The sequence below is a fragment of the Stegostoma tigrinum genome, chromosome 24, assembly GCF_030684315.1.
Source record: "Stegostoma tigrinum isolate sSteTig4 chromosome 24, sSteTig4.hap1, whole genome shotgun sequence".
Lineage (NCBI taxonomy): Eukaryota > Metazoa > Chordata > Chondrichthyes > Orectolobiformes > Stegostomatidae > Stegostoma > Stegostoma tigrinum.
This window is the reverse complement of record NC_081377.1, coordinates 21,185,189-21,208,841: the sequence shown is the minus strand read 5'-3', so window position 1 is coordinate 21,208,841 and position 23,653 is coordinate 21,185,189. Positions and strand designations below refer to the sequence as shown.

The window sequence follows — 23,653 nt, the reverse complement described above, 5'->3', positions numbered from 1 at the left end:
AGATGGAGTTCAATCCAGGCAAATGCGAGGTGATGCATTTTGGAAGATCAAATTCAAGGGCGATCTATACAATAAATGGAAAAGTCCATTGGAAAATTGATGAACAGAGAGATCTGGGTGTTCAGGCCCATTGTTCCCTGAAGGTGACAACGCAGGTCAATAGGGTGGTCAAGAAGGCATATGGCATGCTTTCCTTCATTGGGCGGAGTATTGAGTACAAGGGTTGGCAGGTCGTGTTGCAGTTGTATAGGACTTTGGTTCGGCCACATTTGGAGTACTGTGTACAGTTCTGGTCGCCACATTATCAAAAGGATGTGGATGCTTTGGAGATGGTGCAGAGGAGGTTCACCAGGATGTTGCCTGGTATGGAGGGTGCTAGCTATGAGGAGAGGTTGAATAGATTAGGATTATTTTCATTAGAAAGACGGAGATTGAGGGGGGGACCTGATTGAGGTCTACAAAATGATGAGGGGTATAGACAGGGTGGATAGCAAGAAGCTTTTTCCCAGATTGGGGGACTCAATTACTAGGGGTCATGAGTTCAAAGTGAGAGGAGAAAAGTTTAAGGGAGATATGCGTGGAAAGTTCTTTACACAGAGGGAGGTGGGTGCCGGGAATGCAGACACGTTAGCGTCTTTTAAGATATATTTGGGCAGGGAGCAAATGGACACAGACCGTTAGAAAATAGATGACAGGTTAGACAGAGGATCTTGATCGGTGCAGGCTTAGAGGGCCGAAGGGCTTGTTCCTGTGCTGTAGGTTTCTTTGTTTCTTTTCTTTGTAAGCTGCTCCAGAAGATTAAGTTGCAAGGGATCAATGGTGAGTTGGTAAACTGGATGAAAAGTTGGCTTAGTTGTAGAAGACAGAGGGTTATTTTTCTGGTGTTTTGCAAGGGACCTCTGTTTTGTTTCTAATTTATATAAATGACCTGGATGAAAATGTAGGTGATTAGTAAGTTTGCAGACAACTTGAAACTTGGAGGAGTTGTGGACTGTGAGGTTGCCAAAGGATACAACAGGATATAGATCAGTTGAAAAGCTGGGCGGAGAGATGGCAGATTGAGTTTAATTCGCGCAAGTTTGAGGTGATACATTTTGGGCGGTCAAATACAAGAGGAAAAGTATACAGTAAATGGTCGGACCCCTCAAGAGCATTTATATAGAGACAACTTGGGGTGCAAATTCGTAGCTCTCTGAAAGTGGCAATGCAAATTGCGAAGGTGCTTGCCTTCTTCATTGAATATAAAAGTCAGCAAGCCATGTTGCGGCTTTGTAAAACTTTACCTGTGCCTTATTTGGAGTATTGTGTGCAATTCTGGCTGCCCCAGTATAAACAGAATGTGGAGGCTTTGGAGAGGGAGCATAAGTAGTTTACCAGTATATTGCCTGGAATGGGGTGTATTAGCTATAAGGAGAGATTGGACAAATTTTGTTTTTGCTAGAGCATCAGAGGCTGAAGGATGAACTGACAGAAGTATAAAAAAAATTGGCAGGCATGGATTGGGTGAATAATCAAACTTTTTTTTTTCCAGGGTAGAAATATCAAGTCGTCAGGGCGTAGGTCTGAGGTGAGAGGGAGAAAGCTTTTAAAAGGAGAGGGTAGTAGGTGACTGAAACATGCTGCCAGGGAGGTGGTAGAAGCAAAAACAATAGCAGTATTTATGAGGCATTTAGAGCGACACAGGAACGGACAAGAAATAGTAATACAGACCATGTGCATGCAGATGGGATTAGTTTTAGAATGGCATCACAGTCGGCACAGACAAGGTGGGCCAAAGGTTATGTTCCTATGCTGTACTGTTCTACGTTCTGAAAGTTTAGGATGAAGTCTGAGCCTCTGTAAATCATGGACAGTACTTTGAGTAGCCAAACTCTTTGCCAAAGAGTTTCACAGCTTAAAGTAGTATGTGAACTATCTCTATTGGTATTCAAGATAATAAAATGTGAGGCTGGATGAACACAGCAGGCCAAGCAGGATCTCAGGAGCACAAAAGCTGACGTTTCGGGCCTAGACCCTTCATCAGAGAGGGGGATGGGGAGAGGGAACTGGAATAAATAGGGAGAGGGGGGAGGCGGACCGAAGATGGAGAGTAAAGAAGATAGGTGGAGAGAGTATAGGTGGGGAGGGGATAGGTCAGCCCAGGGAAGACGGACAGGTCAAGGAGGTGGGATGAGGTTAGTAGGTAGATGGGGGTGCGGCTTGGGGTGGGAGGAAGGGATGGGTGAGAGGAAGAACCGGTTAGGGAGGCAGAGGCAGGTTGGACTGGTTTTGGAATGCAGTGGGTGAGGGGGAAGAACTGGGCTGGTTGTGTGGTGCGGTGGGGGGAGGGGACGAACTGGGCTGGTTTAGGGATGCAGTAGGGGGAAGGGGAGATTTTGAAACTGGTGAAGTCCACATTGATACCATTAGGCTGCAGGGTTCCCAGGCGGAATATGAGTTGCTGTTCCTGCAACCTTCGGGTGGCATCATTGTGGCAGTGCAGGAGGCCCATGATGGACATGTCATCTAGAGAATGGGAGGGGGAGTGGAAATGGTTTGCGACTGGGAGGTGCAGTAGTTTGTTGCGAACTGAGCGGAGGTGTTCTGCAAAGCAGTTCCCAAGCCTCCGCTTGGTTTCCCCAATGTAGAGGAAGCCGCACCGGGTACAATGGATGCAGTATACCACATTGGCAGATGTGCAGGTGAACCTCTGCTTAATGTGGAATGTCATCTTGGGGCCTGGGATAGGGGTGAGGGAGGAGGTGTGGGGGCAAGTGTAGCATTTCCTGCGATTGCAGGGGAAGGTGCCGGGTGTGGTGGGGTTGGAGGGCAGTGTGGAGCGAACAAGGGAGTCACGGAGAGAGTGGTCTCTCCGGAAAGCAGACAGGGGTGGGGATGGAAAAATGTCTTGGGTGGTGGGGTCGGATTGTAAATGGCGGAAGTGTCGGAGTATGATGCGTTGTATCCGGAGGTTGGTGGGGTGGTGTGTGAGAACGAGGGGGATCCTCTTTGGGCGGTTGTGGCGGGGGCGGGGTGTGAGGGATGTGTTGCGGGAAATACGGGAGACGCAGTCAAGGGCGTTCTCGATCACTGTGGGGGGAAAGTTGCGGTCCTCAAAGAACTTGGACATCTGGGATGTGCGGGAGTGGAATGTCTTATCGTGGGAGCAGATGCGGCGGAGGCGGAGGAATTGGGAATAGGGGATGGAATTTTTGCAGGAGGGTGGGTGGGAGGAGGTGTATTCTAGGTAGCTGTGGGAGTCGGTGGGCTTGAAATGGACATCAGTTACAAGCTGCAAGTTGCAACTCTATTGGTATTCAAATTGGATTGTGTGTAATGATGCAGAATGTTTTGAAGTGTGGTATTTTCACACGTTTGTTGACTCCTCTTGTTGACTCATTTTTCTTCTGATTTGTGGGGTTAATTCACATTGTTTAATGTGAATTCCTTATCAAGATGTTTGTAATGCTGGAAATATGCTTAAAAATCCCACTCAAATGATAGGTATTCATCACTAGTCATTACTGTTGAATTAATGTTCACAACTGTGGCTGGACATATTCTGGAAGATTTCACAATATGCCCTGCCCCACCGCCCAACCATCCCAAGACTGTATGAAGGTCAGTGGCTGTACTGTAAGGTACAGGAGTTTTACTGATAATGCAAATCCTGTTAAATGGAGATCATCAGTGCTCATTCAGAATTATTTAGTGATTACATTCATCGGGTTAATGGTCATTTCTGTTTGAGCAATCTATCTATGTTCCTACATGTGTACCTTTTGACCAGTTAGGTTGAAAGCCATTACAATAAAGAGACTTATAAAAAACTGAAATAACTATGGAAGCTGGAAATCGGAAATAAAACAAATTGCTGGAAAATCTCAGTAGATCTGGCAGCATCTGTGGAGAGAAATCAGAATTAACATTACGGGTCCAGTGACCTTTCTTCAGAACACAGGAAACTTGCATCTCTGAAGTGTCTTGTGTTCATAGAAACATCTCAAACCATTCTGTCGCCACATTTTTGAAGTAATTTACTGTTATGTAGCTAAAGATGAATGCCATAATGCGCATAGCAAGATTTAATAAAACAATGAATAATTCATTAGTCTGTTTCAGTTTGGTGTTGGATCCTTTAAGGATGGAATGTAAGTTATGATACAAATTTTGGTCAGTGCCTCAGGATTTTTGCTATCTACAGCAGGCAAATGTCAGTCAAAACTACACACTGAAGTCAAAGACCTTTGTTTAAACCTGCAACCTGTTCGTGCTTGCGAGACACGGTACCAGCTAAATAAAGCTTATTGTCATCAACAAGTGTAGTCAAAGAAACTTCCTGATGATTACAGACTATCCCCCTCAGCTGATGAATCTATGCTGAACACCACTTTTGGGAACCACTGAGGATAGCATGGGTGCAGATGTACCACGGGTGTAGACTTGATTGTTCATCATCAAGAGTGGCTCAGTAGCACCACTGCAACATCCTTGGTATTATCATTGACTGGAAACTGGACTGGACCAGCTGTATAAATGCTGTGGCTACGAGAACAAGTCAGGGACTCTGAATTCTGTCGCGAGTAACTTCCTTCTTGTGTCCTCATGCCAGCCCACCAGGTACTGGGCACAAATCAGGAATGTGATGGAGCGTTTTCCACTTGCCAAGATGAATGCAGCTCTAACAACACCCAAGAAGCTAAACACCACCCATGACAAAACAACCTGTTTTGATTGGGACCCCATGCATCATCTTCATTATTAACCACCTTCACCACCAAAGAATTGTGATAGCCGTGTATCATCTACAAGATGCACAGTAGTACTTCACCAGGCTGTTGCAGTGGCACCTTCCAAATTTACAAACCCTAATACATAGGAGGACAGGTGACAGTTGCTTTGGATCACTGTCATTTCTAAGTTTCCCTTTAAGTCATACTCCTATCCTGACAGGTAACAGTTTTATCCGTAGCAAGTTTTGAGAAGATTTGTAGCTCAGTTTGAGGTTCTGGATGTGGGTTTGCTCGCTGAGCTGGAAGGTTAGTTTTCAGACGTTTCGTCACCATTCTGGGTAACGTCAGTGAGCCTCCGGTGAAGCGCTGGAGTTACGTCTTGCTTTCTATTTATCTGCTGAGGTTTCCTTGGGTTGGTAATGACCAGAAAATGACATCACCAACCCAAGGAAACCTAAACAGATAAATAGAAAGCGGGACATAACACCAGTGCTTCACCGGAGGTTCGCTGATGATGTTACCTAGAATGGTGACGAAACGTCTGAAAACTAACCTTCCAGCTCAGCGAGCAAACTCACATTCAGTCTTATCCGTTCCTTCACTGCTGCTGGTTCAAAGTTCTGGAACACTCTCTAACAGCAATGTAGGTATTCGTGCAGCCCAAAGACTGCAATGGCTCACAAAGCATCTCACTACTACCTTCTCCATAGCAATTAAGAATGGGCAATGAATGCTGGCGTAGCCAATGAAATCTACAAACACTGAACAAGTTTTTAAAAGCCTTTACTTGGAGAAAATTTTATGCTTAATGTTGGAAACCAAACAGACCTCTAGCCATCTGTTCATAATCATTCATAACCCTACAAAATAAACTTGATATATTTCTGACACGATCTGAATACTGGCACCCATGACCTTGCATAAATGCAAGCCTTAGAGAACAAAGAGAACAACTTGAAAGCATGCAACTTTTAACAAATTTCACAACAAGAACCAAGAATAACTAAAATTGGAGCAAATTTAAGTAGTTTTTGCTTTGACAGTTTTTTTCTTCCCATCGTGGGTGTTGTCTGGAAATATGACTCAGTTCTGTTATATGATTCACTACTTGAAAGTCAAGAAATCTTTAATTAAATAGAGTGATTTTCCCCACTCATGTAAATTACAGCACCAAATTGAATTGAACAAAGAAAAGAGATATTGTATTTATGTAGCATCTTTTGTAGCCTCCATTTGTCCCAAAGTATTTCATTGCCTAAGGAAATAATTTTGAAGTGTAACTACTTGCGATGCAGGCAATCAGAATAGCCCATTTGCACCTGGCGATGTCCTGTAAATAAGTGAAGTATTATCAGAAAATCTATATTAATGTTTAAGGGATTATTGTCAATCTGGACTAACAATCATCTTGCATATCTTGAAATAGATAGGGATGAGGCACCTCTTGACACTAAGAAGGAAGATGGGACCTCAGTTTTTCAGACGAAATATTTAAATTAAATTCATAAATTAACCAATTGGTCAGTTTTAACCATAAACTGGCAAGATATTTGTCTCCATATCAATTGAGCTGTCATAGAATTGATAGTGCAATTTTGGTTTAATTTAATCCTGTCTTGACCTCAGCTGTGCTTCCAAACCAATATGTAATGGCTTCTGTGTCTATATTCTGTTTCATCAAGTGTTACAAAGTATGTATTTTCCCTCTAATCCTGTATTAGAGTTGACTGGTCTATAATTAGGAGACTTTGCTGCATCTGGTGATGCCTTAAGCATACAAAGCATTTGCTTGCTGTTTGCAAAGCAAGTTTTTACCAGAATATGTCATCAGTGTTATACTTCACCGGGATAGTGCACTGGAAATCGAGCCCTGCTGATCCCAGGAGTGTCACAAAGTTTAAGATTTTATCAGAGTATGCAAAATTCCCCAATTAGCTATCTTTTTAGCCCCAGGCTAACAGAAGGCACAGACCAGGTTTCTGTATTTAGCAAGAATTGTTATTTATTACAAATAAATAGGTGTTACTTTTGGTAAACAACTATAAACTGTCAACAAATAACTACTGGTTAAAGCTGTAACCCTGTTATAAAACTCCCCCAAAACTTGTATGCAGATATTCACATACAGACACAAAATAAATATTGATGTTTTGGGTGAAGGGAAAACCTAGGAAGTTAGTTCGATGCTCCTTCTCCATGTGCAATGCTGAGGATTTGCTGCTCCCTCCTCCCTGTCTTCTAGGTATGTTCGCTGTCATCTAGGAGGCACAGACTGACTGATTCACAGCTTGTAAAGTCTCTAACTTATTGTTTAAAAACAACAGTTTTCAACAATTAGAGAGCAAAAGTAAATTGGCTTCCTTCAGGCTTTAGGCATTTTTGTTTACTGCAGAAAAAAGGCAACACCACCTCTTCTGGAGGTCCCAAGGCTTCTGGCTATCTTGTTCATGCTCCAGAGCTGTTTGTATACCTGAGAGCCAATCCCATTTAGTTATTGCCAGACAAAATACGTTTGTCGTCTACATCCAGTCACCACTGCCCAGTCCAAACCCCTCTTCCCCATTGCTTGAAGGAACTGCAGTGTAAACTGCAGTACTTAATGGTTACCTATAACCAGCTGTTAGTGCAGTTATCATTCTATAATCCTTTGTCTTTTTAAACAGCCCTTTTCCCTTATCTTTCTATATGTCGTCGTATCCAAAGAAGAGTCAAAGGACCCAAAGCATTAACTCTGTTTTCTTTCCACAGATGCTACCAGACCTGCTGAGTTTTTCCAGTAATTTTGTTTTTTTTTGAGCAAATGATCTTTACACCAGAGGCAATACTTTGAGGGCCTTTGATAAATTATGTATCAAGCATGGCTAGTCGGAAGGCGCTCCTCTTCTTGCCATCTGCCATAGATGTACTGAAAGGATTCACAGGTTGATTGTCAACCTACTAGTCCATGTTGTGAATGCCCCTTCTGTAGCCATCAAGTCTTTTTATTTTAGAAGAAGTTTATTCATCAGATATGACAGATTGCCAAAGTAATTATGTATTTAAATATGGCAGATGAGCTGCCAAATTTGGTGCCCACCCACCATTGTATTATGGTGGTCATTTAGGGGTGAGTGAGGAGATGGTTGCCTAGGCACATGGCCTCTCTCACTTTCTCTCTTTCTCCCCCTCCTCCTTCCTCTCAACCCCTCCCCCCACTCTCGTACATTCTCTCTTGCCTCATGCACTTGCACTCTTTTATCGCAAGGATCCCTTCAGTGCAGAAAGAGGTACTTGGCTCATTGAATCTGCACCAACCCTCTGAAAAGCATCTCATTCACCCTGCCCCCTTAACCTCACGTTAGCTGTGGCTAATCTACCGAATGTGCACATGTTTGGACTGAAACACCCAGTGGAAACTCACAGCAGACATGGGGACAATGTGCAAATTCCATACGGATAATCACCCAAGGCTGGAATCAAACCCAGGTCCCTGGCACTGAGAGGTGGTAGTGCTAACCACTGTATCACCTCCTTTTCACCCTCCTAATTTTGTATAATTAGTACACATAGTAAGGAAAACTAAGCAAACCTCTTTTTTGTCAAATTGACGATGTATAACATTACCCTTGTACGTGAGTGAGTAAATTTTATTAATTCAACATGAAATGTGGCAAATAAACTTTCCATTCTTAGGGTCATCCTCATTAATATATTCACAAAGTAAAATTATTGTCCTTTTATTTGCACACATCTTTATTATAAAGAGCTGTCACTTATAGTCTTTCAATATACATCTGTACGTCCATACTTTTAATGGAACATGCCCATATAAGTCTATCACATTATAATAACCCTATCGTCCCCCATCCCCTTGCCTCACATTCACTAAGTTCTGATGCTTAATTACAGAATAGTGAATTTACATAGGCAGTTGCTGTTCGAAATGTGGACATAGGAATTCATGGTGGTAAATAAAGGGGATGAAGTGTATGACTTTAAATAGGGCTTAAATTCTGTTTACGTTGTCTGGTCCGATTATTCTCTGCCTTCCAACTGCGATCCATCTGTTAGTCATACTTGGTCTTGGTTCCTTTCGTGCAAAACCTGGAGGTTAATTACTATTTTTTTTAAATGAGCTAAGTTAGCACTAATTTACCATTGGTCAAGTTTTATTATGTAACTGTCATTTTTTTCTTAGAATAAATTATTAATCAGATATGGCAGAATATAGAGAATGACATAAGCTAGACCTCACTTTGGCATCAATGCTAATGTCGTGCCAGTTTGGTCCTGAGGAACTAAGCAAGGATTACTGGTTCTGCCTAGGAACATTATTTATCGTTTCACTGCTAATATGTAATTCTGTTGAACTGATTAGTTTTCTCCTGTGCAGAGTAGGACACAGCGCAAATTCAAAATGTATTCCCAAGCAATTCCTGTTCACTTGCTCAATAATTCTCAATGGCTATTGCACAGACAATGGCAGCCTGTGCTTTTGTGGTACAGTTAGCAGATTTTTTAGCTGGAGGTTGTCACAGCCTATTCCAATTCCAAGCACACCTGACATTTATGCATATGTTTTTAAAGTAGAAGTGCCTAACAAGTAATCAACTACAAAGACAAAGCATGAAGCTGGATGAACGCAGCAGGCCTTGCAGCATCTCAGGAGCACAAAAGCTGACGTTTTGGGCCTAGACCCTTCACCAGAGGGTCAGAGGCTCTGATGAAGGGTCTAGGCCCAAAACGTCAGCTTTTGTGCTCCTGAGATGCCTCTTGGCCTGCTGTATTCATCTAGCTTCACACTTTGTTATCTTGGATTCTCCAGCATCTGCAGTTCCCATTATCTCTGATCAAGTACAAAGACCATGGCTAACTTTTCTCTTTCTTCCTACAGGGGGTCTCTAGCATTATCAAATGCTGCTATTAATGAATTTAGCTAATCAACATTGATCAGAAGTGAAACATAGGAATGGCTGTGATATATAATGTTATGCATCAGTGTCTTTAGCCTGCACAAATTAGAAGAAAAATATTACATTATTATATAGAAAAGATCTAGTGCCTAGATTTGTCTGGTGTGGAGCTGCATGGCTTCCAATATAAATGATTTGAAATGCATGTACTGGTGTCCAAAGCAATAACCACAGCTTAGTATAGCATATCAGAAGAGACTTGTGCAGGTACAACTCTCTCAACCTGAAGGCAAAGTCCTAGGTGTCATTCCTAAAATATGACTTCCATTTTTCGACTTCCATGAAAAAAAAATCAGATTTGTATAACTTGGTTCTTGATTCTATTTTGATAATACCCTCATGATACATCTGTGTTTCCATCTTGGGAATTTTGTGTGACTGGAAAATGTGAAGAAAACACAGCTAATCTGTCAGAATCCATTAACATGTCAAAAATTTTGTAGAAGTTTGTTTGGGAAGAATTGAGAGGAGTGGAATTAATTTATTGAATTAGAGGAAAATGGCACAAAAGAAATCTCAAGTTATCGAGTTTCCATAAGCTATTTCAAACAATAATCCTGTGGATGCTTTGGAGATGGTGCAGAAGAGGTTCACCAGGATGTTGCCTGGCATGGAGGGTGCTAGCTATGAAGAGAGGTTGCATAGATTAGGATTATTTTCATTAGAAAGACGGAGATTGAGGGGGGACCCGATTGAGGTCTACAAAATCATGAGGGGTATAGACAGGGTGGATAGCAAGAAGCTTTTTCCCCAGAGTGGGGGATTCAATTACTAGGGGTCATGAGTTCAGAGTGAGAGGAGGAAAGTTTAAGGGAGATATGTGTGAAAAGTTCCTTACACAGAGGGTGGTGGTTGTCTGGAACACGTTGGCAGCGGAGGTGGTAGACACAGACATGTTAGCGTCTTTTAAGATATATTTGGACAGGTACATGGATGGGCAGGGAGCAAATGGACACAGACCATTAGAAAATAGATGACAGGTTAGACAGAGGATCTCGATCAGCACAGGCTTGGAGGACCGAAGGGCCTGTTCCTGTGCTGTAATTTTCTTTGTTCTTTGTGCTTTAACATAAGCAATAACTCAAGTAATGTTGTTTCTGTTTTTTTTAAACCAGACATCTTGTAGTTTATTATTAACCCATCAACCTTTGGAAACTGTTTCTCCTTTACTTATTTAAAATCTTCAATGTTATACACCCTTTGTCTTCCCTTTGCCTGCTGTGCTTTCAGATGATAATTTAGTTTTTCAGTCAGTTCACATTATCAATAATCCCTCAACCCTGGAACCATTCCCATAATGTTCTTTTCTTCCATGCCTTTTCCAAAGTTTTCATGCTCTTCGCAAGATGTGAAGCCTAGAGCTGGACACATTGCTTCAGCTGGAGGAAAAAGCAGTCTACTTTAAATTTAGAATAAATTCTAGGATGTTTTGTCCTTGCTGCCTCCATATACAAAACCCAAGATTCTGTGTGTTTTATTAACGCCTTTGTTAACCTTCTTTCCACCTTCAAAGTTTTTTGTGCACTACAAACATACCTGGTGTCTCTGTTCTTGCATCACCTAAAAATTACATCATTTGCCTTTTATGATTTACATCCCTCCTCATTCTTCCTACTTTTCATTTTTCTGCGTTGAATTGGTCCTGTGTTCATGGTTTCACCATGTTTGTGTCCTCTTAAAGGGTCTTACTATCTTCTCACTGTTCGTTAGACTTGCAAGCTTCGTGTCATCTTTTCATCCCCTTACACATCCAATTAAAGAAATAAAAAGTAGATTCAAGTTGTGATAGTGAATCTTCAGCATTTATTGTGTGTATCCTAAAAATTTTACAAAGCGAATCCTGGTCATTCCCTTGTATTGGTATTCCTTTAACTACAATGATTATTTTTCTTTTTTCTAGTTTCTGCCACTGCTTTTTATAAAGCACAGCCTGTAATTCAGTTCATGTGTGAAGTTCTAGACATTCATAATATAGATGAACAGCCACGACCTTTGACTGATTCCCACCGAGTCAAATTCACCAAAGAGATAAAAGGTAAGTTGCAAACATTTTGTTGACTGATTAATTTAGTGAGAGCGTGGGTGATTTTGAAATCCCATTAGCTATAATAATTGCCATGACTGAATTTGAATTTGTAATTAACCGTAGATTTCTCAGGTTTATTCAGTTTCTTAATCCTTTACAGTTTTATGTTGACACCTTTCTCAAATCTAATTAATGGGTGTATTTGTTAATGAAGTAATGCTGTTGACCAGTTTAGGATACCAGTAATAAGTGGAAGTAATTTTCAGTTTTGAATTTGGTATGCATTTGCTTGATGGATAATCTTGTCATATAGGGAGTCTTGAATAACCTCTCAATTTTGACTGTCGGTTTTCTTAATACATTTTTTTTGGATTTAAAATTCTTCCGCATTCATTAAGTTTACTGCAGTGACATGATTTTTCTTATTTTGAGTAATCAATTTGGACAAAAATGAAATGGCTGCACCAACAGCGCCACCCACTGGTCACCAATTTCAGTGACAATTGCAGCCCATTGATGATGCACCTTATGTCAATCTAACTCCACTAAGTCATGCTTTTAAAATTATTATTCATTCTTGGGATATATGAAGACTCTCCCAACACTGACCCCATCAGCGGATGTTGGTGAGGAGAAAATGACAGGAACAGTGGTGCAGATTATGTAAATCCTAAATGAACTATCCATCAGGTTGCGCTTTTATTTTTTTATAACTTAGTGGCTTTCTAGGTTGTTTGATAGTAATCCGAGTATGTTTTTTTTTCCTACACACATTACTCTTCACCTACGTATCTGTCCTCTTGCATGTCATTTCAAATGTCTTCTGTCCTTCCTCTGCTACTTCTCGTTGGGAGTAGTTCAGCACGTCATATATGTGTGGCTACTTGTCAGAATACTCAAAAAAAAAATCTTGCTATCTGCTGTGCCTCATAACTTATTGTCATCTTCTTTCCAATCTGTATTCATATTTCTTTTGGAAGATCGTCACTGTCTCACCAGTCCATGTCGCACAGCACTTCATGATGTAACAATTGTCCGCATAATCTCTTCTCACCCTTCTTGTACCCAAACAATGTAAACTGATTACCTTTCCTCACTGCTTGGAAAATAGAAATAGACTTATTTGTCTCATCAAAAACCATCATAATTTTCAAAATCAGTTGAAATATTCTTAATTTTTTTATGTTTCACCCAAAACATTGCCTCTTAAACCTTTAACATTACCTCCTTGCTCTTATTTGTAACACCCAAAATGCATTTTTGCTATTTCAATTGCAGTGGATCTTTTAGGCATTTATATTTCACTCCTTGAATAATTGTTTCTCCACATTCTTTGTTGTCTTGAGTGTTTATGCTCCCAGTGTTTACTTACACCCAAGGAATCTTATCACACATTTCTCAGCATTGAATTTAATTTTTCTAGCCAGCTAATCTGCTATCCACCTAATTGTTTGCAGAGCATCCACCTCAATCTTTTGTTTCGTTTTAACATCATGCTCCTTGTATATGAATGGGAATGGATAATTAAACAGATAACAGGAGGCAACAGACAATTCTCCATCGATAATGGGGAGACCATTTTCATGTAAAAGATGAGGCTCCCTTAAAACAAAACACAAAATTTCTCAATTTATTTGTCTTCTTGTTGACATAAACATCAGACCAAGTTTTTATACTTGATGAGAAAGGACAGTTTATTACAAGTAATTAAACTGTAGCTACAGGTAAATAAATTTTGAACCATCAGCATGTAATTCTAATTTAAAATTCTAATTCCCTCAAGTTCTACCTCTTCTCCAACAACCCCCGCCCACCAAAATCAAAAACACGCACAGAAACTCTGTCTCTTGCAAGTGCACGCACACTCGCTTTCTCTTGCAAGCACGCACACAGTCTCAATCGCTTGCGCACACAGGCACACACACTCAATCACTTACAAGCACGCTCTATCTATCTGTGTCACGTACTCTGCCTCACGCCACCTCCGTCTTGCACGCCTCCTCTGTCTCATGCACCCCCTCGCATGGTCTCTCTCACTGTGAAAAACTTAGATTATGGACAAAGGGGGAGAACTGGGAGAGTCGTTCAGCAGTTCCTGTTCACAGTGGTTGCTGAGATGATTCTTATGCTCGTCCAAATGCTGCCTGTCAACATCCTTCTCTAAGTGCCTCCACTGGTTTGTTAGCATCACATTGTGGCTGATTCACTTATAAAAAAACCTATGACTTACTGGTTAGAAGTTAGAGTTTACAGCTACTTCTGGAGGCAAGATAAACTGGTTTTCTTCAAGCGTAAAATGACTTCTACTGCAGAAAACAGAGTACACCTGAGCTAGTGATGGTCTAATAGTTTCTGTGTGTCTTTGTTCACGTCTACAAACCATTCACTACCTGAGAACCAATCACGTTGTTGTTAGAGGATAGAAGGCCTTCATAATTAGTAATTGGCCACTAATCTACAAACTGATCTGCTACTCGTTGCCACCCAAGGCTCCATGTGTGCCTGACCCTTCAACTCCAGTTCATCTGCAACTACTACTATAATTCACAGCTGTGCAAACATTGTTCACAATGAATGTCAAACTACTTTCAAATCCTGTAGTGATCCTCTCAACCCCTGGCTTTAAAACCATTTTTTTCTTCTCACTTCAGTCAACAAAATTAAAAAACATGAAAGTAAAAATCAATCTTTAGAGCCGAACAATATTCTGGCAATACTGCTGAAGATTTGTGCTCCAAAACTTTTCACAGATCTAGCAAATCTGTTTCAGTACAGCTGCAATGGATTGACTGTCAGAATGGAAAATTGCCAAGATTTATCCTTCAACAAAAAACAGTTCTAACCTGTCTAATTCCCACCCCATCAGTCTATTTCCCATTTGTAAAGTGATGGAAGAGGCTATCATGTGCCACTTCCTCCATGATAATCTCCTCACTGGAGCTCAATTACAGTTCCACTCTGGCCACTCAGCTTTTGACTTTAGTACAGTTATTGTTTGGAGTTAATCATCTCAGCCCCAGGGTATCACTGCAGGAGTCCCTTAGTATTTTAGGTCACCTCTCATTGTTTGTTCACATGAAGACAACCGTAAACAAAAACAGAAATTGTTAGAAAGACAGAGCAAGACTGACAGTGTTTGTGAAAAGAAAGCGAAGTTAACATTTCAGATCCAGTGACCCTCCTCCAGAACACAAACAGGAAACAGAAGAGGGGTTAAAAAAAACTGTTGTCCAATCTCTCCTCTTAGCTAATACCCTCCAAGCCAGGCAACATCCTGGTAAACCATTTCTGGTAAAACTCTCCAAGCTTCCATATCCTTCTGGTAGTCTGGCGACCAAAACTGTAGACAGTATTGTAGACATTTCTGAGGAAGGGTCACTGGACCTAAAACATTAACTCTGATTTTGTTCTCCACAGATGCCACACCTGCTGAGCTTTTCCAGCAACTTCTGTTTTTGTTCCTGATTTACAGCATCTACAGTTCTTTTGTTTTTTTATGGACAATATTCTATACTTGGCCAAACTAAAGTTTGATACAGCTGCAACATGACTTGCTGATTTTTATACTCTATGCCCTCACCAAAGAAGGCAAACATGCCATATGCTTTCTTGCCCAACCTGTCTACTGGTGTTGCTGTTTTCAGGGAACTGTGAACTTGTTTCCCTAAAAGCCTGTATGTTCGTGTTACTAAATATATTCTGTTAATATATACTTCTCTCTTGTATTTGATCTTCTAAAATGCAATACTGCTCATTTGTCTAAATTGAACTTCATCTGCTATTTCTCTGCCCAAGTCTCCAGTCTATATGCTGCTGCATCCTCTGACATCCCTCATTCCTGTCTGCAGTTCCCCCCATCTTTGTGTCATCCACAAACGTACTAATCAGGCAGCCTACCTTTTCCTCAAAATCATTTATATACCACTGGCCACACACCTCTGATCTGAAAAACGCCTTTCCACCACTACTGTGTCTTCTCTAAGCTAGTGCTGAGTGCATCTTAACGGCTCATTGCAGATCCCATGTGATGTCAGCCCACCATGAGGGATCTACTTAAAGGCCTTGCCAACATTTACCACCTTGTCTTCATCAACCTTCTTTGTCACTTGCTCAAAAATCTCAGTCAAGTTTGTGAGACATGACCTTCCCTGCACAAAGCCATGCTGCCTTTTCCTATTAAATCAGTATTTTTCCAAATGTGTGTAAATCCTATCTGTTAAGAATCTTTTCCAGTAATTTCTGTACCCACTAGCCTGTAATTTCCCAGATTATCCCTGTTGCCGTTCCTAAATAAAAGAACAGTGTTGGCTATTCTCTAGCCCTCTGGGAGTGAAGAGGACACAGTGATTTCATACAAGGCCCCAGCAATTTCCTCATCTGCCTTCCTCAGCAATCTGGGATAAATCCCATCAGCACCAGGTGACTTGTCTACCTTAAAGACATTACCCTTGTCCTTTGGCTCTTTGCATAAATTCCCTGCTCTGTAGACCTGCTCTTTACTTAGCTACCTTCTTGCTCCTTGTATATGTATAAACTCCATGGGATTTTCCTTAATCCTGCTGGCCAATGACATTTCATGGCCCCTTTTAGTGTTCGTAATTCCTTGTTTAAGTTCTTTCCTGTTATCTTTGTATTCTTCAAGGGCTTTATCTTTCTTCAGTTTCTTAAACCTTACATATGCCTCCTTTTTTGTTTTGATTAAGCTCTCAATTTCTCTTGTCACCGAAAGACCATTAACTATTTATGAGATGTAATGTGATAGAATATTCCCTATTTGTCTGGATGAGTGCAACTCCACCAAGACTCGAGCCTGATACTATCCAGGTCAAAGTAACACTTAATTGGCACCATATCTTACCATCATGAACATTTACTCTCTCTACTGTCGGGGCGATGTGTAGTATCTAGAAGATGTACTGCTTCTCTAAGACTTTGTCAACAGCACTTTACAAACCTGCGAACTTGGCAACCTTAAAGGATAAAGACAGCAAAGAGGACCACCATAAGAGGACCACCATCTGCAAGTTCTTCTCTGAAGCCACAAACTATCCTGATTGAGAATTGTTTTGCCATTCCATCATTGTCACTGTGTCACATTACTGAAACCTAACAGCACTATGGGTAGACATATCTCTCACAGATAGCAGCGATTCAAGAAGATGGCATTCATCACTTCACAGGGGTAACTAAGGGTGGGTATTAAATCCTGGGCTAGCCAACAAGTTCCACATCTTGTGAATGGATATTTAAATAAAGTATTCCTTTTAAAAAACAGCTAAAGGGGACTAAGCACCAAACCTGGAGTATACTACTTCCACCACTTCACTCATTCATGCAGTACCTATTAATCCCAATGTTTTGGATTTTTGTCTGTTAGCCAACATTCTGTCTTTTTCTTGCCATTCCTCTTGTATCATGTCTGAAGCTTTGCCATAAGCTTCCAGTTTATCGTTACTTTGACCATCTTATGAAAATGCATGACATTTAGTATTTTTTAAAACCCTTGTGCTCAAAAAGGTTTCATCAAATGTAATGCAAGTTGGCATTTCAGTCTGTTCATTAAATTAATTTGGATATACTAATGCTGTTGTCCTACCACCTTAACACACAACTGCACACATTTAAAGTTATTGTAACCTGCATCACTGGAGCTGTTGCAGTGGAGATTGCACTGTCAAATTTATCAAAAGTTAAAGTAGGATATAACATACAACATGTTTGATTTTCCAGGGATGCAGAATGCACAAAATACATGTGTTTAAAACAAATATGAACATGCTCTTTTATATTGTGATTAATGCTGCCATATTCAGGAAAAGTCATGAAATTTGCAATTTTAGGAAATTTACAATATTAAGAAAGTTCTATATTCACCTTTCTTGAATAGTTCACATTCATCTCATGACCATGGTGTTCCAACTGATTTGATTTTACCACTGTTAATCAATTTATGGATTGTGAACAAGTTGTGAGAAGAGCCTGGCTTGGATCTTGCTGTCTTCCCAATTTCGAAAGCAAGTGTTTAATAGGCCAGGGAGTGAAACAGGAGTGAACAAGCAAAATATTATACGTATTTTCATTCACTGAGATTCTTTTGAAGGCAGGGACATTAGAAATCAATGTTTCACCTTATTGAGTTAACAGTTATATTGGTTTGTAACAGTTGCCTTTTTTGCCTTCTCCTGACAAACTTCTCACAGGATTGAAGGTTGAAGTAACTCATTGTGGACCTATGCGGAGAAAGTACCGTGTGTGTAATGTTACCAGAAGACCAGCTAGCCATCAGACGTAAGTAATAATATATTTCTACAAGTTCTGAAAGAGGATTCCACAATCTAGCTGCATTTTTCTTAAAAGGCTCCCTCACTTGAAAAAGATAGTCTGTTCTGATTTCCCCTTGTTTCAGTCTTTAAAAAAAATTCCAGTTTTAGAGAAACCTTTGAGCTGCTTGACCATTGTAATAATATTGCCTCCTTGGGAATGTTGCATGGCTTTTCAGTGTTTCTGCAATAAATAAAAAGGAGTGCCACTTCACACAGGCTTGACAGCTATACCTGAGCCTTCCAAGTGCAGGAGATTTCACCTTCTTGAGGACGGTCTCCAGTCATTACTGTGGCTTGGGATCATACTGTAATGGCAATTGCTGATCCTTACATTTATACTTGCAAATTGCCAAACTTAAATATTGCATGGTGCACTGCATTTTGTTACTTTTATTTGAACGTTGTTACCAACCTCAGAGGATTACACCTACTTTTCCATAGAAATTTACCATTCTTGTTAAACCTTTATAAAAGGATAATGAATATTTTTGTTCTGCCATTTTACACTGAGTGATGTCATATGCGCGATTCAAATGTGAATGTTTACAGGGAGAAATGTTAAAAAACAGAGTATTGGGTATTGGCAAACACCTTGTTGGTTTAATAAGGAGGCTCAGAATTGAAGCATTAGAGAGATTAATGAGGTCTACCATTCTTACTCGTCCAGCAGATATTTTTAGTCTACCTGTTTATTGTTGCTTAAAACAAATCGAAACTTGTGCAGTGATTGATTTTGATATGTAATTGAACAAAAGATTAAATTCACAAAGGCTGTTAAGAGAATGCAGTGACTTCAAGGCAATCCAAAGTGTTTCGATAAGCATATCTCTTTGCCAGGTGTAACTTGTTTGAAATTTCATTTCATTTCTTGCTAGATGTGTTAGCACAACATAAAGCTGTACATGAACTGATATGTCACCCTGAGATCATATTTGCACCAAGTAATTGAAACAAATCATTTCCTTTAATTATAAAGGAGAACTGTACACATTGCATGACAGCAATATGAAAAAAATGCATCTCTTTTAAAAATGGCAAAGATTTTGCATAACAATTTTTTCCTTGAACACTTGGCATTTTGTTAATCTGATGACTAGGGATTTTGCTTGACACTAAGAGAAACCTAGTAATTAGGTTAATTTGAAGGTCACAGCTGTGTAAACCTAGTTTTATGTCTTTTATACACATTGGTACATTATACAAATTTAAGATGTAAATTCATTAACCCCATTATTAAGTGTAGAAATATGATTTGTTTGATTTCTGCCAGTCACATATAATTTATCTGTTACTCGGCTGTAGATCTATACTGAATATTATTCTGTTACTTCCTAGGTTCCCCTTGCAGTTGGAAAGCGGGCAGACCGTGGAGTGCACAGTAGCGCAATATTTCAAACAGAAATACAACCTTCAGCTAAAGTACCCACATCTACCCTGTTTACAGGTGGGACAGGAACAAAAGCACACCTACCTGCCACTTGAGGTGAGAGATAAATGAAAGTCATTCACTCTTACGACCTTGATCTAATCCAGTGTCTTAAGGAAACTCATTCTGTTATGCAAGCACCACTGGTTAACAACCAAACAGGAATCTTGGTTAATTTCTTTCTAAGCTGTTATCTTGTCCAGAAATTGAAACTGAAATTCAAGTTTGGTATTTGCCATTCTTGTAAGTTGTGGGCCATTTAAAAATCCAGAAGAAATCAAGGGAATCAAAAATATTTCTTTTTTCAAAATTGAATGAGATAAAATATCGGATTGGACAGGTTGCACAGGGAAATAAGACTTGCATTTCTATAACCTGTTTCAAAACCTTAAGATGTCTCAAAACACTTTGGAACCAATTAGGCATTGTCAGTGTTGTAATGAAGAAAATTTGTGAACTGCTATGTCATAAATGGCCTGATGACTTATTTAAATTAATGTTAATTGAGGAATAAATATGAACCAGGTTATCAGAAATGAAGCCCTTCTCCTCTTCACATTGACATACAACCTCTTAAGTGAATCTGAAAGGTCTGTTGAGCTTCGGATTATCATGTAATTCAAAACAAAGGCACATGAAACTGTAATATTGAGTGAAGTACTTTCTCAGTATAGGCTTTTACTTTTTACTTGTTTCTTCTGGAATTGTAGTTGGCAAGTTTCTTCATACAGAAGTGATCAGCATGAAAATCTTGACTGGAGTTGTGGGTTACAATGAGAGAAAATTTCATAATACTACGATTCAGTTCATTGACCTCTCAATTAGTTTTAAACCCAAAGGGCTTTAGTTTATTAATTTTGGAACTTCACTGCAGCCAATATTTATTTTTCAAACATAAACAGAATTTTTTTAAAAATCATACCACACATCTTTCGACTAATTATTTTCATTTCAGCCTGTCAGCCTGCACGGTATCAACTTTTAGACTGTAGGGTTTGTCATTAGCTGTTAGCCAGTCATGTTTAGTGTTATGTTTTTAACAAAATTGTGCAATCCAGTCTACGATATATATTCCTTTGTGTGATGTCATAGCCTAACAGCTGTTCCATGATCTATAACATTGCCAGAAAGCATTCATAATGACGACATTGAACCTGCATGTCTTAAGCTAGTTATTGCTGTGAAATGATAGTTCTAGTGTGTACATATTAATATTGTGTGAAAATTGCTTTCTATGTTTCCACTGATGTTCTACATTTAATTAGGTGTGCAACATTGTTGCGGGGCAGCGCTGTATCAAAAAACTGACAGACAATCAAACATCAACCATGATTAAAGCGACAGCACGGTCAGCACCTGACAGACAAGAGGAGATTAGTAAACTTGTGAGTGATGGATTGTTTCTACATGTAGTCAAACTGTGGTTGAGGCTTTTGTAACTTAAGTGTGTTGCTTAGATGCAAGAGTTTATCTAATGGATTTAAATCTATGAAGTTTTTTTTTACTTTCACATGTTGTGCTCATGACCTAAGACATGAATTTCATGGTCTTCCCAAAGATTTGGCAATTATGCCAGCATTTTCCACATTCTGTGATCGTGAGCTAATACTCATTTCTAGTTTGACCTTAGGGAGATAAGAAACAGAAGGAGTTCACCCCCTTCCACCATTCAATATGATCATGATAATTTTTGGCTTCAACTCTGGTTTTCCTGCCCACTCTACAGATCACTTGATTCCCTAAAGACCAAAAATTTGTGTGTCTTAGCCTTAAATATACTCAGCAATGGAGCTTCAATCTTCAAAGCTAGAGAATTCCAAAGGTTTGCAAACCTTTGGATGAAGAAATACTACCTCATCTGAGTCTGACATCATTGTTCCCTTGCCTGGGATGGTGCCCCCGTGTTCTAGATTCCCCACCCAAGGGAAATATCATCTATATTATTGAGTTCCTTCACAATCTTTTATGTTTCAATGAGATCACCTCTGATTCTTCTAAACCTTGGAATATAGACCTAGTGTGGACCATCTTTTATCGTAGGGCAACAGTCTCATGCTTTGTCTCTTTCTCTACATTTGAGTGCCTCACTTTCTAAAATATTCACTTCTACTCCCCCACTGCTTTCCAAAATCTCCCTCCTAATCAGTCTCCCCATCTCCATTTCACCGCATGGAGATTTTAATGTTCAACTAAATTTTCCTTTTGTCCCTGTCTCACTAATGTGTTTCACCTCTATCTATATAATCAACTACTTCATCTTTGGTCTTATTATACGTAACTTCAAAATATCTAATTTTGTCTTTACAAAGCCTAAAGCTCAACCAGGAACTTCTCAACTCATCAGAATAAGTAGCAACAATAAATAAACTGGACTATTCTTTTCATGTTTCTTAAATTGGTTAATAACTGGCTGTGTAATGCAACCCATGTTCTTTTCATGCTGTTTTGAAATATATTTTAATTTGAGTATTTGATATTTTACCTTTTGCAGGTAAAAAGTGCAAACTACGATGATGATCCATTTGTCCAGGAATTTCAGTTTAAAGTGAGAGATGAAATGGCTCATGTCACTGGCCGAGTACTTCCCGCTCCCATGCTGCAATATGGGGGAAGGGTACGTTATGACAAGGCTTATAAAATTTGTAACTGTCAAATGAGGAGTTGACAATTTTACTAGAAAATATCAGTGTTGGCATTGTATCATTAGGGGAGGCGATAGTGTAGTGGTATTATTGCTGGACTGTTAACCCAGAGACCCAGATAATGTTCTGGGGACTCAGGTTCGAATCCTGCCACTGCAGATGATGGAATTTGGATTCAATAAAATATCTGGAATTGGGAGTCAATTGATGACCATGAATCCATTGCTGATTGTTAGGAAAAACCCAACTGGTTGACTAATGTTCTTTAGGGAGGGAAACTGCCATCATTACCTGGGCTGGCCTATATGTGACTCCAGATCCATAGCAATGTGGTTGACTCTTAACTGCCCTCTGGTCAATTAGGGATGGGTAATAGCTGGTGATACATTCAACCCATGAATGAATAAAGGAAAAAAATATTATCTAGTGATGGGCACCAAATATTATAAACCTGTATCCTGAACCTACTCCTGATTTTGATTGTCCTATGTTTTGATTAGTTTTTTTTTGTGTTCGTAATTCTTAATGAGAACTTTGGAACCATGCATTCATCTCAGTGATTCACAGTTTTGCCTGGGGGAATGGTGGAAGGTTGTTTTCTTCCCTTTGGGCTAGATTAAAATTTTAATCTTGATCTTTAGTGCTGATTAGCTAGGTTTTCCATTTGATGCAATGGGTTTTGAGAAAGCTCTGTTATTGTACCAGTACATGGATGTGGAACTATAAGTGAGTTGATGAGCAAATGAACAGAGAAAGAAAAGTCAAAGGGCATCAAAGCTGACCTAAAATATGTAATACAATATTAGTTTAAGAGCAGATAACTTTCCCAAATATTTAGTTTGTGGAGTTGATGCAGTGAGACTTGAAGTCTGGAGTAATAACTCCTAACATCTGTATATTGAAGTACTCCACAGTTGAGCGTTGAAACAAAGTACCAGCAAATAGGAAAACCCAGGAAATCACTGCAAAAATCAAGACCAAAGCATTTGTGAGCATCTTCAGCAAGGAGTGCCAAATCTTGGTGTCCCCCTGAGTTGTCCAACAACACAAAGCATCAACTAATTAGATTCACTGTACATGATATCACGTAACAGTTGAAAGCTCTACAAAGGCTGTGGGCCCTGACAACATTCCAGCAATAGTATTGAAGATTTGTGCTCCAGAACTAGTTACACGTCTGACCAAGCTGTTCCAGTATAGTTATAACACTGGCATCAACCCAGCAAGGTACAAATTGCACAGGTATGCCCTCTCCTCAAAGTGGGACAAATTTTTGCTGAGTGCTGAATTTGTCACCCCATCAGTCTGTTTTCAATCACCAGCAAAGTGATGGAAGATGTCATCAACTATATTTTCAAGTGGCACTTAGAAAGAAAAATGCCACAGTCTGTCATTATTTGGGATCTGTCAGGTCCACTCAGCTCCTAATCTCATTGTAGTCTTAATCTAAACGTTGGCAAATGAACTGAACTAGAGGCAAAGCAAGGGTGAGCACCCTTGACATTGAGATAGCATATGACTGTGGGAATGAAATAGTTCTAGCAAAACTGAAGTCAACAGGAATTGAGGGGG

General features: G+C 39.8%; 1 protein-coding gene across 2 annotated transcripts in view; it reads left to right on the top strand.

The window, feature by feature from the left end:
- The window catches only part of LOC125464958 (protein argonaute-3), a 140,335-nt gene that overhangs the window by 79,381 nt on the left and 37,301 nt on the right, over nucleotides 1–23,653 (top strand). For both annotated transcript variants that reach the window (XM_048557929.2, XM_059654288.1), the window contains 5 exons: nucleotides 11,565–11,699; nucleotides 17,891–17,978; nucleotides 19,349–19,496; nucleotides 20,705–20,824; nucleotides 21,931–22,053. In XM_048557929.2, coding sequence (XP_048413886.1) covers nucleotides 11,565–11,699; nucleotides 17,891–17,978; nucleotides 19,349–19,496; nucleotides 20,705–20,824; nucleotides 21,931–22,053 — 614 coding nt within the window. The remainder of the gene's footprint in view (nucleotides 1–11,564; nucleotides 11,700–17,890; nucleotides 17,979–19,348; nucleotides 19,497–20,704; nucleotides 20,825–21,930; nucleotides 22,054–23,653) is intronic.